General features: G+C 39.4%; 1 protein-coding gene across 9 annotated transcripts in view; it reads right to left on the bottom strand.

Moving 5' to 3' along the window:
* Positions 1–12885, bottom strand: part of vwa3a (von Willebrand factor A domain containing 3A) — a 48725-nt gene that overhangs the window by 3624 nt on the left and 32216 nt on the right. For 6 of the 9 annotated variants that reach the window (XM_048189390.1, XM_048189347.1, XM_048189356.1 and 3 more), the window contains 11 exons: positions 11247–11439; positions 10879–10949; positions 9231–9377; positions 7906–8011; positions 5812–5916; positions 5591–5688; positions 4495–4647; positions 4299–4407; positions 3554–3698; positions 1902–2046; positions 1104–1255 (listed from right to left, as the gene is read on the bottom strand). In XM_048189390.1, coding sequence (XP_048045347.1) covers positions 1104–1255; positions 1902–2046; positions 3554–3698; positions 4299–4407; positions 4495–4647; positions 5591–5688; positions 5812–5916; positions 7906–8011; positions 9231–9377; positions 10879–10949; positions 11247–11439 — 1424 coding nt within the window. Of the gene's footprint in view, positions 1–1103; positions 1256–1901; positions 2047–3553; positions 3699–4298; positions 4408–4494; positions 4648–5590; positions 5689–5811; positions 5917–7905; positions 8012–9230; positions 9378–10878; positions 10950–11246; positions 11440–12885 lie in introns of those variants that run through there. The other 3 variants (XM_048189364.1, XM_048189418.1, XM_048189399.1) reach the window with 3 other exon arrangements.

Below are 12885 nucleotides of genomic sequence, written 5' to 3'. Positions count from 1 at the left end.
ACAATTCACATGCTGATGCATTTCATGGATCTTGCCCTTGCCAACAGCTGGCTGCTGTATCGCAGAGATAACCAGGAAAATGGCACCCCAAGGAAATCTATCATGAAGTTTCTTGAGTTTCGCATGGTAGTGGCTCAGGTATTCCTCAGCAAGTGTGATGTTCTTCATGAAGGTGCTCATGTCACAGAACAAGAGAATGAGAAAGGACACCTTCCACCACCAGGCAAAAAATCTCGGGTCGCTCCAATCCCCCATATCTCAGTCCGTTCCAGTGCTGCTCATTTCCTGGAGATGGTGGCCTTGAAAAACCCCATGCGTTGCAGAGCACAAGGCTGCACTGGGAAATCCCGTGTGCGATGCATGACATGCAATGTGCATCTGTGCTTGCAAAGTGAATGAAACTGCTTTGCAGCATTTCACACCGGTCAATAGGGGCTATTCCAGTCAGGCTGGAAAGATAGAGGCAGCTAGTTAGGAAAAAAAGCCACAGTTCAAAGGCTGCTATGCTGAATTCAACTGTTTGTTACTGTTACAGTTTGCACTTTAGCTGTTTTATTAGCCATGTTTCAGGCTGTTTACATTTTATGTAGGCTTTACACTCTGATGTTTACATTTTCAAATAAACTGTGAAAATGTGTCAAATTAACTTTTTGTACCAATGGAGTCTATGTGTGTCATACAGTAAGATAGACCCACTGTACTCGTACGAGGACATTAATTTTTGAGAGAACTACTTATTGTATTAAGCTGAAATTTTGAATTTTGACTAATTGGGACCTTCTGGCCTCAACAACAAATAATATTTCAAAAAGTTATGATAGACCCACTGTCCTCACATGAGGACATCTTTTTCTGCAAAAACTACTTCCTGTACAAAAACAAATTTTAGGTATTACACTTATTAGGTCCTACATATCCCAAATAGCAAGAACAATTATAAAATGCACACCAGGCAAACTCTCGGGTCTCAGGAGGCTAATAAAAAACATATTTATTCATAAAACAAAATCTGTTTCCAAAGTAACATTTTCTGTGATGGAAGCAGACAAAAAATGTCCCGAATCTTGACCAAGAATCAATACAAAGACAGCATCAGAGTTGACCTGTCATGGCAGTTGAGTGCGAGGGTGTGGACGGTGAAGCGCTTCTCTTTTCTCAGTGTCTCTATCTCTGTCAGTATTAGACTGTGGCTGGAGTCACATCCTCCATCACAGATCAGATACAGACCAACATCATCTGCCAAGCCACAGCCTGTCTGGAGCAAAATAGCATTACATACAGTCACATTTACAAACACAAGAACAACTGAGGCCCTGTTTTCTTCTGGTATTAAGATGCGTTTTGGTCGATTGGATCACAAGTGGACAACGCTAAATACAGGTGTAAACGGGGTCTAAAATGTTTTGAGCTTGTCCACTTTCGACCAGTTCCAGAGGTAGACGAAAACGCATTCGACCGGATTGCTTTCATACGCTCATGTGGTCGAAAAAGACCACAAAAGACCGCCTGCTCTCCGTGTACTGACCTAATGCGTAACATTATGGGAAGCACGCCATAGACCCTCCCCTCGAAGAAATCAGGACAGAAGTGATCGATAGTGATGGATTAAAACACCAGGTGTAAACGGGAATGTGTCTCCCTTGTCCACTTGTGATCCGATCAACCAAATTTTAAATAAAACAAATAATCGAATATTTGCTTTTTATGCGTCCAAACATTCAAATACAGTATTTCTGAAAAATGCCCATCCCTAATTTTAACATTTCCATAATCAAAACAAAATGTTTGGAAAATGTTCTTAGAGCACACTATAGTGCCATTGACCAATTACAATCATGTTTTCCAGAAAGCAATGTAATAATAGTAAAGGCAGTTGTTGCGATGAGTGTTGCGGTGAGTACCTGCAGTGCTTGCAGTGTGGAGGAAGCTCCGTGTGAGCTGAGCTGACTCAACCACTGCACTGCCTCCATACACAGATCTTCAGTGGACTCAACCAGGGCCGGCTGCCACATCCGCACACCTCCAGAGAACGCCAACACATTAAACCTGACACACACACACACATCAGTCACTAAGACACCGGCCAACAAACTCAGCATGTCACTAACCATGCATTAGGTGCATTATGGACCGTTTTCACATTTCTAGTCTTCTCCAAAACTGTGGAAATACACAATATTGCAAAGGTTTTGGGACGCCTCCCTTTACATGCACATGAACTTTAATCCAACATCCCATTCTTAATCTGTAGGGTTTAATATGGAGTTGGCCTATCCTTTGCAGCTATAACAGCTTCAACCCTTCTGGGAAGGCTTTACACAAGGTTTAGGACTGTGTTTATAGGAATTTTTGACCATTCTTCTAGAAGTGCATTTGTGAGGTCAGGCAGTGATGTTGGCGAGAAGTCCTGGCTCACAGTCTCCACTCTAATTCATCCCAAAGGTATTCTACTGGATTGAGGTCAGGACTCTGTGCAGGCCAGTCATGTTCCTCCACACCAAACTCGCTCATCCATGTCTTTATGGACCTTGCTTTGTGCACTGTTGTGCAGTCATGTTGGAACAGGAAGGGGCCATCCCAAAACTGTTCCCACAATGTTGGGAGCATGAAATTGTCCAAAATGTCTTGGTATGCTGAAGCATTAAGAGTTCCTTTCACTGGAACTAAGGGGCCAAGCCCAACCCCTGAAAAACAACGCCACGCCATAATGCCCCCAAACTTTACACTTGGCACAATGCAGTCAGGCAAGTACCGTTCTCCTGGCAACAGCCAAACCGAGACTCATCCATCGGATTTCCAGACAGAGAAGCGTGATTCGTCACTCCAAAGAACACGTCACCACTGCTCTAGAGTCCAGTGGCAGCATACTTTACACCACTGTATCCGACGCTTCGCATTGCAGTTGTTGATGTAAGGCTTGGATGCAGCTGCTCGGCCATGGAAACCCATTCCATGAAGCTCTCTACGCACTGTTCTTGAGCTAATCTGAAGGCCACACGAAGTTTGGAGTTCTGTAACTATTGACACTGCAGAAAGTTGGCGACTTCTGTGCACTGTGCGCCTCAGCATGCGCTGACCCCGCTCTGTGATTTTACGTGGCCTACCACTTTGTGGCTGAGTTGCTGTTGTTCCCAGTTGCTTCCACTTTGTCATGATACCACTAACAATTGACCGTGGAATATTTAGTGGTGAGGAAATTTCACGACTGGACTTATTGCACAGGGGGCAACCTATCACGGTACCACGCTTGAATTCACTGAGCTCCTGAGAGCGACCCATTCTTTCACAAATGTTTGTAGATGCAGTCTGCATTCCTAGTGCTTGATTTTATACACCTGTGGCCATGGAAGTGATTGGAACACCTGAATTCAATGATTTGGAGGGGTGTCCCAATACTTTTGCCAATATAGTGTATGTCATCACAGTCTATGAGAAGGATCAATTCATCTATCATCATCCATCCATTCATCATCTGTTCGGCTAATCAATGGAAGACAGGCAAGTGTGAAAGCAATTTTTCTGTATTTCCCTCTAGAGGAAAAAAAGAGTGCACCTCACGCTGTTGGCATGCAGCTGATCCCAGATCAGTAAGGTCAGTCCCTTCTGGAGTTCAGGGAGGCAGGGAGCCATTGATCCAGACACATCCAGTAGAACACAGACGTCCTTTTCCAGCACTGATCCGAACATACGCCTGCTGCCTACTCGCAAATGAAAGATCCACATGGCAGGAAAAGACAGATCTGTTCCAAAACCTAGTGAGCTTCCATGCTGTCTACTGCTAACTGGAATCCCCATCCTTCTGGAACAGCTTTTGAGCGCAAGCAAATCTCTATGTTTTGGAACAGAGCCATGCTCAAATTTTTGAGTACTGATACGATATGAACCACATACAGATAATGATATGGTACCACCAACCTGATCTCATGATAAAACGTAACTTTTTAATTTATTCAAGGCTTAACGAGTGAAGCACACAGGCCTTCTTATACCGGGATGCCCGGGGAGTGGCAAATTTCACTCACCAATTTCACTGGCCTATTCTGAATGCGTTAGAGGTGTCTAGGGCTCTCAAGAACGAGCCCTAGTGTTGGTATTTCAATACAAATTCAAAAGCAACCAACAGAAAGGGAACTATTTACATTCAAATCTATGCTCAAAAATGGGGATGACAGTTAACAAATAGACAAATCCATCTCAAACAGCTTTTCACATAGAAACAAGCACAAAATTATATTTCACATTTCTCTCCAGAAAGAGCTATTTTCAAAGAGGGCTTGCGATAGACACCTCTACTGTACCTGTCAGTAACCACTCCAGTCTTCGGCTGTAGCGCTGCATCAGTTTCTCTGTCTGATTGAGGTAGTGCTTTAACTCACCAGGAGTCAGATGCAGGTGTCTCACTGCCCCCTATTATGAACATCAAGACATACCATATACTAAACTTGGAAAATAAATATTTCCAGTATCACTGGTGTTACACAGCACTGTGCTTACATTGACTTGGACACTAGGGAATATGTCGCAGTACTTAGCAGACACTCTCTTCTGGACAGACGGCACCAGTTTGTTGTGATGACAGCATTCGGGTCCAGATATCAGTTTGTGAAGGTCCAACTTCAGATTCTTTATACCAAACCTTTTCAGCCACTTAAAGAACACACACACACAAACAAACAAACAAATAAACACCGATTTAAAACAATCCTTTAGGATTCAAAGAGGACCTGTTATTCTTTTTGACATGTTCATCTTTCTTTAGTGTGTAATTTTGCAGTTTGAACATGAAAAAGGTCAAGACACAAAGTCCCTCCAGTGGGAGTTATTCAGTAACTATATAAGTAACATTGTTTCTGAACTCCCTGAAATGCCACCATTGTAGTCTTGAGTTTTCACATTTGCTAAGGCATTCTGATTGTTTGCTATGGGGTTTCTCATTTCTAATAGATTGCTAAAGAACTTAGAGTGATTTCTAAGGTGTTTCTAGGTGGTTATTAAGGTGATATAGAAAGAACGAGAGACAGATGAAACATTTGACCATCTGCTACATGAAAAATTAGGTCAGATGAGTTCAGAAGTCAGAAAAGATATAGCGCACTAGGTCAGAAAAAAATACCCAGCTAACAGGGAACGTTCACAGAACTTTAGCTAACATTCCGGCAAGGTTCTCTCAAGTTATGAAGAAACATTGTTCCAGTATAGTTATCTGGTCTTTAGTAATGTTCTCAAAACTTTAGTGCAAAAACATTATTTATACAACATTTTTTTTTTCTGAAATGTTTTAGTTGGATGTTCATCTAACATTAAGTGTTTCAGAATGTTCAAAGAACATTCAAAAGTAACATTCCCATAATGTTTGCATTATGATAAAAATGTAATGTTCCTTTAACTTTCATATAACCAAGAAAAAAGCTTTTAAAACATAAAAAAATTATGTTTTGTATGTTCAGAGAACATACAAGAACATTTTTAGACCATATTTTGTTAGCTGAGAATAGTGTGCCAGTTTAGGTGGATGTAGCTTGAAAACTTTAAGAAAAAATTTGGCATTTTTATTTTGAAAAATAACAGGATGGATTATACAGTACGTTACCTGTTTAGTTGAACAGATGTCTTCATGTTTTGCCAATTTAATCGTATTGATAGACTTGCGCACACTCTTGGGTTTTGGATATTTCTTGAAGACAACACCTAGATAAGGTAATCAATCAATGATATGATGCAACATGAAAAAGAAATGGATATGGAGTGGATCATATGTGTACATGATTCTGGCAATGACAAGACAAACATGGAAAATCCATTTCCACTAACCCAAGTTGCCATCTTCCATGAAAAAGACAGACTGAGACACAGTGGCTCTCCTCTGATCAGCAGGCTTTGTCCGCCCAGCCGGTGTGCTGAAATCAGCTGACTGGACTAAAAAAAGACCAAAAATAAATAGTCTGAAAAAAATGAATGCATGATGATGAGTCACATAAATAGCCCATCGTTTAGTCTGAGAGGCAATCAGAGGATGTTTCAGACAGAGACAAATATAGACACTGACATGCTTTTAGAATCTGACGTGGAAAGAATGAGTTGCTTTATCTGGAGCAATATAAAGCAAAAGTATCCATATGTGTGTGTGTGTGTGTATATATATATATATTATATATATATATATACAAACCCGATTCCAAAAAAGTTGGGACACTGTACAAATTGTGAATAAAAACAGAATGCAATGATGTGGAAGTTTCAAATTTCAATATTTTATTCAGAATACAACATAGATGACATATCAAATGTTTAAACTGAGAAAATGTATAATTTTAAGGGAAAAATAAGTTTATAAGTGTAAATTTCATGGCGTCAACACATCTCAAAAAAGTTGGGACAAGGCCATGTTTACCACTGTGTGGCATCCCCTCTTCTTTTTATAACAGTCTGTAAACGTCTGGGGACTGAGGAGACAAGTTGCTCAAGTTTAGGAATAGGAATGTTGTCCCATTCTTGTCTAATACAGGCTTCTAGTTGCTCAGCTGTCTTAGGTCTTCTTTGTTGCATCTTCCTCTTTATGATGTGCCAAATGTTTTCTATGGGTGAAAGATCTGGACTGCAGGCTGGCCATTTCAGTACCCGGATCCTTCTTCTACGCAGCCATGATGTTGTAATTGAAGCAGTATGTGGTCTGGCATTGTCATGTTGGAAAATGCAAGGTCTTCCCTGAAAGAGACGACGTCTGGATGGGAGCATATGTTGTTCTAGAACTTGGATATACCTTTCAGCATTGATGGTGCCTTTCCAGATGTGTAAGCTGCCCATGCCACACGCACTCATGCAACCCCATACCATCATAGATGCAGGCTTCTGAACTAAGCGCTGATAACAACTTGGGTTATCCTTGTCCTCTTTAGTCCGGATGACATGGCGTCCCAGTTTTTCAAAAAGAACTTCAAATTTTGATTCGTCTGACTACAGAACAGTTTTCCGCTTTGCCACAGTCCATTTTAAATGAGCCTTGGCCCAGAGAAAACGCCTGTGCTTCTGGATCATGGTTAGATATGGCTTCTCTTTGACCCATAGAGTTTTAGCCGGCAACGGCGAATGGCACGGTGGATTGTGTTCACCGACAATGTTTTCTGGAAGTATTCCTGAGCCCATGTTGTGATTTCCATTACAGTAGCATTCCTGTATGTGATGCAGTGCCGTCTAAGGGCCCGGAGATCACGGGCATCCAGTATGGTTTTCCTGCCTTGACCCTTACGCACAGAGATTGTTCCAGATTCTCTGAATCTTTGGATGATATTATGCACTGTAAATGATGATAACTTCAAACTCTTTGCAATTTTTCTCTGAGAAACTCCTTTCTGATATTGCTCCACTATTTTTCACCGCAGCATTGGGGGAATTGGTGATCCTCTGCCCATCTTGACTTCTGAGAGACACTGCCACTCTGAGAGGCTCTTTTTATACCCAATCACGTTGCTAACTGACCTAATAAGTTGTAAATTGGTCCTCCAGCTGTTCCTTATATGTACATTTAACTTTTCCGGCCTCTTATTGCTACCTGTCCCAACTTGAATGTGTAGCTCTCATGAAATCCAAAATGAGCAAATATTTGACATGACATTTCAAAATGTCTCACTTTCAACATTTGATATGTTATCTATATTCTATTGTGAATAAAATATAAGTTTATGAGATTTGTAAATTATTGCATTCCTTTTTTCACAATTTCACAAATTCACAATTTGTACAGTGTCCCAACTTTTTTGGAATCGGGTTTGTATACATATATATATATATATAGAGAGAGAGAGAGAGAGAGAGAGAGAGAGAGAGAGAGAGAGAGATTGTGTGAATTACAACAAACAGTTCAGATGGCAAACAGAGACCATTTGGTATATGATCTCTAATAATTACAGTCAGGATGTTGTGAAGACATCACACCTGCTGGGATTTCTGCTTTAGAGCTGTTTGGCCTCCAAGCTGAGCTGTTATGTGCAAATCTGCTCATCTGTCTGCTTTCCTGTTCACATCATGATCAAAAAGCATTCATTTACGGAAATATCTTTTTTAATGAGTCCCTTAAAGCGATCATTTAAAAAATTGTTGTCATTTACCCATGCCGTTACAAACCTGCATGACTTTCTTTCTTCTGTGGAACACAATAGAAGATATTTTGAGAAATGTCTCAGTATTTCTTGTCCATACAATGGAAGCAAATGATCATCAAATCTGTCTGGTTACCAACATTGTGTCGCTTTTGTCCACTTTCGACCACTTTTATCCTGATTTTTTCAATGGGAGGGTTTATGGGTGGGTAAATGTTTTTTTTTTTTTTTTCAGATCTTTTGGTCTAATGGATAAAATAAGCTTGCACAATTTATATATAAACAAGCTCGGAGATGAGGAAAAACACACAGAGAGCAGCAGTTTTTGTTTCTGCTCTGACAGCCACAAGACCAGCCGAATGCAGTGAGTGCATGTTAGAAATCAGGAATTGTGAGAGAACATTGTGCTTGGTACATTTTTCGTCTTTAAACAAACTTAGGTCTTCAACTGACAAAGTTTAAATTCCATAATGCCTCTAGCGCTCTTCCCATAATGTTTATGCATTAGGTCAGTAGGCGGAAAGTAGGTGGTCCTTAGTGGCTGTTCAAACACATTCGATCACATGAGCGTTTACGCTACGAAAACAATCTGGTCGAATGTATTTTTGACTACCTCTGGAAGTGTTCGAAAGTGGACAAGCTCAAACTGTTTTAGATCCCGTTTACACCTGTATTTAGCATCATCCACTTCGACATCCAATCGACCAAAACACATCTTAATACCAGGTGTAAACAGGGCCTAAAATATGTCCAAGAGCTTTACACGCCAGACTGTTATTGTAGGGACATTGACTTCACATTTTCACACCCCTAAACATGATCCTGAACAAAATGAACTGTGACTGGTTGCTTTACATGTCAGTCAGGCGGTTTCTGGGCGGTTCTTTGGCTAATGAAAGCTGTGATGGCAGAAGGTCTGGCTACACAAGACTAGGCTATGTGAAACTAATCACTGGTGAATTCTAAGAGGTGAAGGCAAGATCTTACTGATTAGGCTAGTTATGAAGCCTAATATGAAGATCACCAGCATCCAAAACACATGAAATGCTGGTGACTAACAATGCTGTTCTTTTCAGGATAGCATTTCATAGAGACGGTATAACAGATCAAGTGAGATGAAGACAGTGATCTGACCAGTCTCGCCAGGCTGAGTGTTGAGGGTCTGGGAGACGGCAGTTTTGTTTTGTGGGTCCAGGCCTGGGGTTTGAGGGATGGGGTACTCGCTTCTCCAGAACCCCTGCCGGAGCCCTTCTGGATCAGAGAGTCCAGTAGTTCAGAGCACTGCAGGAAAACATGGACGATAGTCCAATATATGAAGTAATATAATTACAATTATGAGCAATACCAGCAACAACTGTCAGATAAGTAGGGCTGGGAATTGAAAATCGATTCCAATTCTGGAATCAGATACTTAAGGTCAGGAATTGGATACTTGTTATAAAATTAAAATTAGGATTCCTCTTATCGATTCCTTTGTGTGCATTTAATATTAATATTTGCATCTTTAATCTTCTGGTGCTGTTTGCGTGTCGGTCAAAAATGACCTTTTTTTAATTTCAATGAAATGACTGTACTATATTTTAGTTTGATGGGTTTTTTTTTTAATATTTTGTATTTTTAGAGGATTTTATGGTACTAATATATATATATATATATATATATATATATATATATATATATATATATATATATATATATATATATATATATATATATATATATGCAGTAGTTATAATCCATTTATTCACTTTTTGTGCATGGACCTGAAAATAAATCTTGAAGGCTTTGGAACACAGACTTAAGTTTGGCCTCTTTTCAAGAAGACACTTCGCAGATTGTTGCTAAAGTGAAAAAAGTGAACTTGGAAAAAAGTTATAAAATTGTACATTTATGAAAAATGCACAAAAATACCATTTTCAATTTTTATATGAAATATATGTTTTCCAAATCACATTTTGCTCTAAAACTCTAAACAAGTTGTGTTCAAAATATGAGATTGATAAATATGAGATTGATATCTCAAAAAATTAGCTTGCAGTAAAAATTTGTTTGGGTGCAGTTTAGTAGGTTACCAATAGATGAAATTCGTCTCCCATTCATTTCCAATGCGATTATTTTTGACCTAAACATTTTTGATTAAGAATCTATAAGAATCGGAATCATTAAAATTCGATAAAATGATAAAAAACGATACCCAACCCTACAGGTAAGCAAGTCAACATGTAATGGTGTTCAAAATCCATTTTACTTTCGTCATCTGATGTATTTTGAGTGAGTGGAAAAAATGTGAGACTTTATCTACTGGATAATGACTGAACTGTGAAAAGTTTGTGTAACAAGAATTAAGCCAGGTAGTTTGAGGGAAGGAATTTATGAAAGGAAAGTTTAAAGTTTAAAAGAACAGAATTCTTTTGTAACATTACAAATGTCTTTACTGTCACTTTTGATTCATTGAATGCATCCTTAGTACTGTGCAGTACTGTATGTATGAAGACAGCAAATAGGGTTAATTATTGATTGATTGATTGATTTATTGATGTCAGTGTGATTTTAAATGCAAATTGACTTGCAGCTCAGATGAGTACTGAAACATCTTCAACAAATCCAGCTGTTTCTGAACGAACACCAAGACCTGGATGAACCTTGATAAACAACTGATCATTTCTTGCAGGTGTGCTTTAAACTTTTCTTTGGTTTCCCATGAATTATTTAAACATCGCGGACATAGGTCAAGTCCAGGTCATGCAAGAAAAGCGCCCCAAACGCACTGCTCTGAACTCACCTTCTGACAATAATTAGCGGCCGTCTCCATTTCTCCAATTAGGGCACTGATGTCATCACTCTCCACGATGCCTGCAGGGAAAGACGAGGAAGAGGCTCATATTTTCCACTGCACACACACAAATACAAACACACACACAAACACAAGACTTCCCATTGTGGTTCAGGCACCATGTGCTACACATATGACACAGAGAAAAGCAGCAACATTAAAGTAAAGTAAACAGCAGTTATTTAGACATTTTACACATTACCTCAGAACTGTCTCAAGAGGTGTCCATCTTAAACTAAACTTCTTTTTAGTACCTCAAACTTGTCTTCCTTGAAAAACTCCATCATTCAGACAGTCATTCAACACCCTTTCCTCACCAGTCTCAGTCGTCCAGAGGAAGCGTCCATTGCCCGCATGTGCCAGGCTGCGCAGAGCGTGTGCGGTTTCGGCCCGTGTGGCGTGACGAGGCGGAGGGCATCGAACAGTGTCCTCCTCTCCGGTGAACAGGCACACATGGAGGTTCAGGTTTGTTGCGCTGCAGCACTCAGACACATAAGCAGTGACAGAAACCTGAGGAGTGTGAAAAACACTGTGACTGCTTTTCAAATGTGACAGCTTGCTGAAGAAAATGTGACAAAAACATCAGTAGCAAAATCAGAATATAGAAACTGCACCTTTTATATATGAACAGTAGAGGGCAGCAGAGGGTGGCATGCTTTTTACAAAGGTCAACATGGTTATTCATGGTTATTCACTTCAAACAATAATATGGAGACTCAAATAAAATGAAAGAATAAGTTATCTATTTAATAATTCAAACATAATTATGAAAAAATTAACCCCTTAACTGTCACTCCCCATTTTGAGCATAGACATAAAAATGTACTATCCAAACATAAATTGTTATAATTCATGAATGCTTTGGAATACAGACCTAGGCTTGGTATCTTGTAAAAAAAATAAATTTAAGAAGTTTAAGTTTACTGTAAAGGAAATGTATTGTACTAAACACTGTTATTTTATACAAAACTCTTTACTTTACAAAATGATTTTACACTAAAATTGCTATAAAATCAAATCCATATGTCTAATCAAGTTGTGTTCCAAATTTGAAGTTGATGTCACAAAAATTGAAGATTTTTTTTTTAGGCATTGCACCAAAAATAGCCACTTGTTGACACCCACATTCCATTGAATTTTTTGTATGCGTTCTTCTGTAACAAATTAATTCATTTCTGTCACAATATCACTTTTATCACAAAACAGTTGCAAAAAAAAAAATGTATATTTGGTCTCATGCCTTTCCGATGATATGTGTTTTGTCAAGATTAGAAAGTTTTGATTATAAAATAGTTAAAATAAATTTTGTAATATTAAACATACCACCCACTAGGGAGAGGAGCACACCGCTTCCATGGTAAAGCAATGTCCAGTTTCCACAGGATGAATTGAGTGTTCCAGCTTTCAAATGATACCTAATTTATTATGATTACTAAAGGAAAAAGGCAATAAAAAAAGACGCCAAGCGTCCCGCTAGCAGGACACTGACAGTAAAAGGTGCAATATGTAATATTTTCTGTCTGCAAGAGGCCTATTCAAAACAAAGGCGTAGCTTGATGACGGCAAGTTTGAGCGCGGAATCTTCACCTCACAGCCAGTGGAAACAATCGGGATAGGACTCAGGAAGAAATCATGTTCATGGATGCGATTATTAACGTTACTGTAGTATGAAGCAGAGCAGGACCGAGTGTTGTGGGAGCTGAACGAGGCCGCTGGAGCGATTGTGCAACACACACCGTGAGCAGCAGAACTTTTATTATGACACAGTCGCCGGTGCTGAGTATGAGGTAACACAGCTCTGTTTATCATATTAGATACATTTGAGAGTGTTGAAAATGATGTTACTCTGTGCGTTCGCTCGGCGGCTGCTGTGAGACACTGTTACACACTGCAGTAAGATAGATCGATTTTAGAATATCATGTTAAATGCTGGATGGCTTGTGTTGATAAATGACA

This window comes from Megalobrama amblycephala, linkage group LG1 (genome assembly GCF_018812025.1).
Source record: "Megalobrama amblycephala isolate DHTTF-2021 linkage group LG1, ASM1881202v1, whole genome shotgun sequence".
NCBI classification, from domain to species: Eukaryota; Metazoa; Chordata; class Actinopteri; order Cypriniformes; family Xenocyprididae; genus Megalobrama; species Megalobrama amblycephala.
Note: the sequence above shows the minus strand (reverse complement) of the source record. Positions and strands in the feature narration are given on the sequence as shown.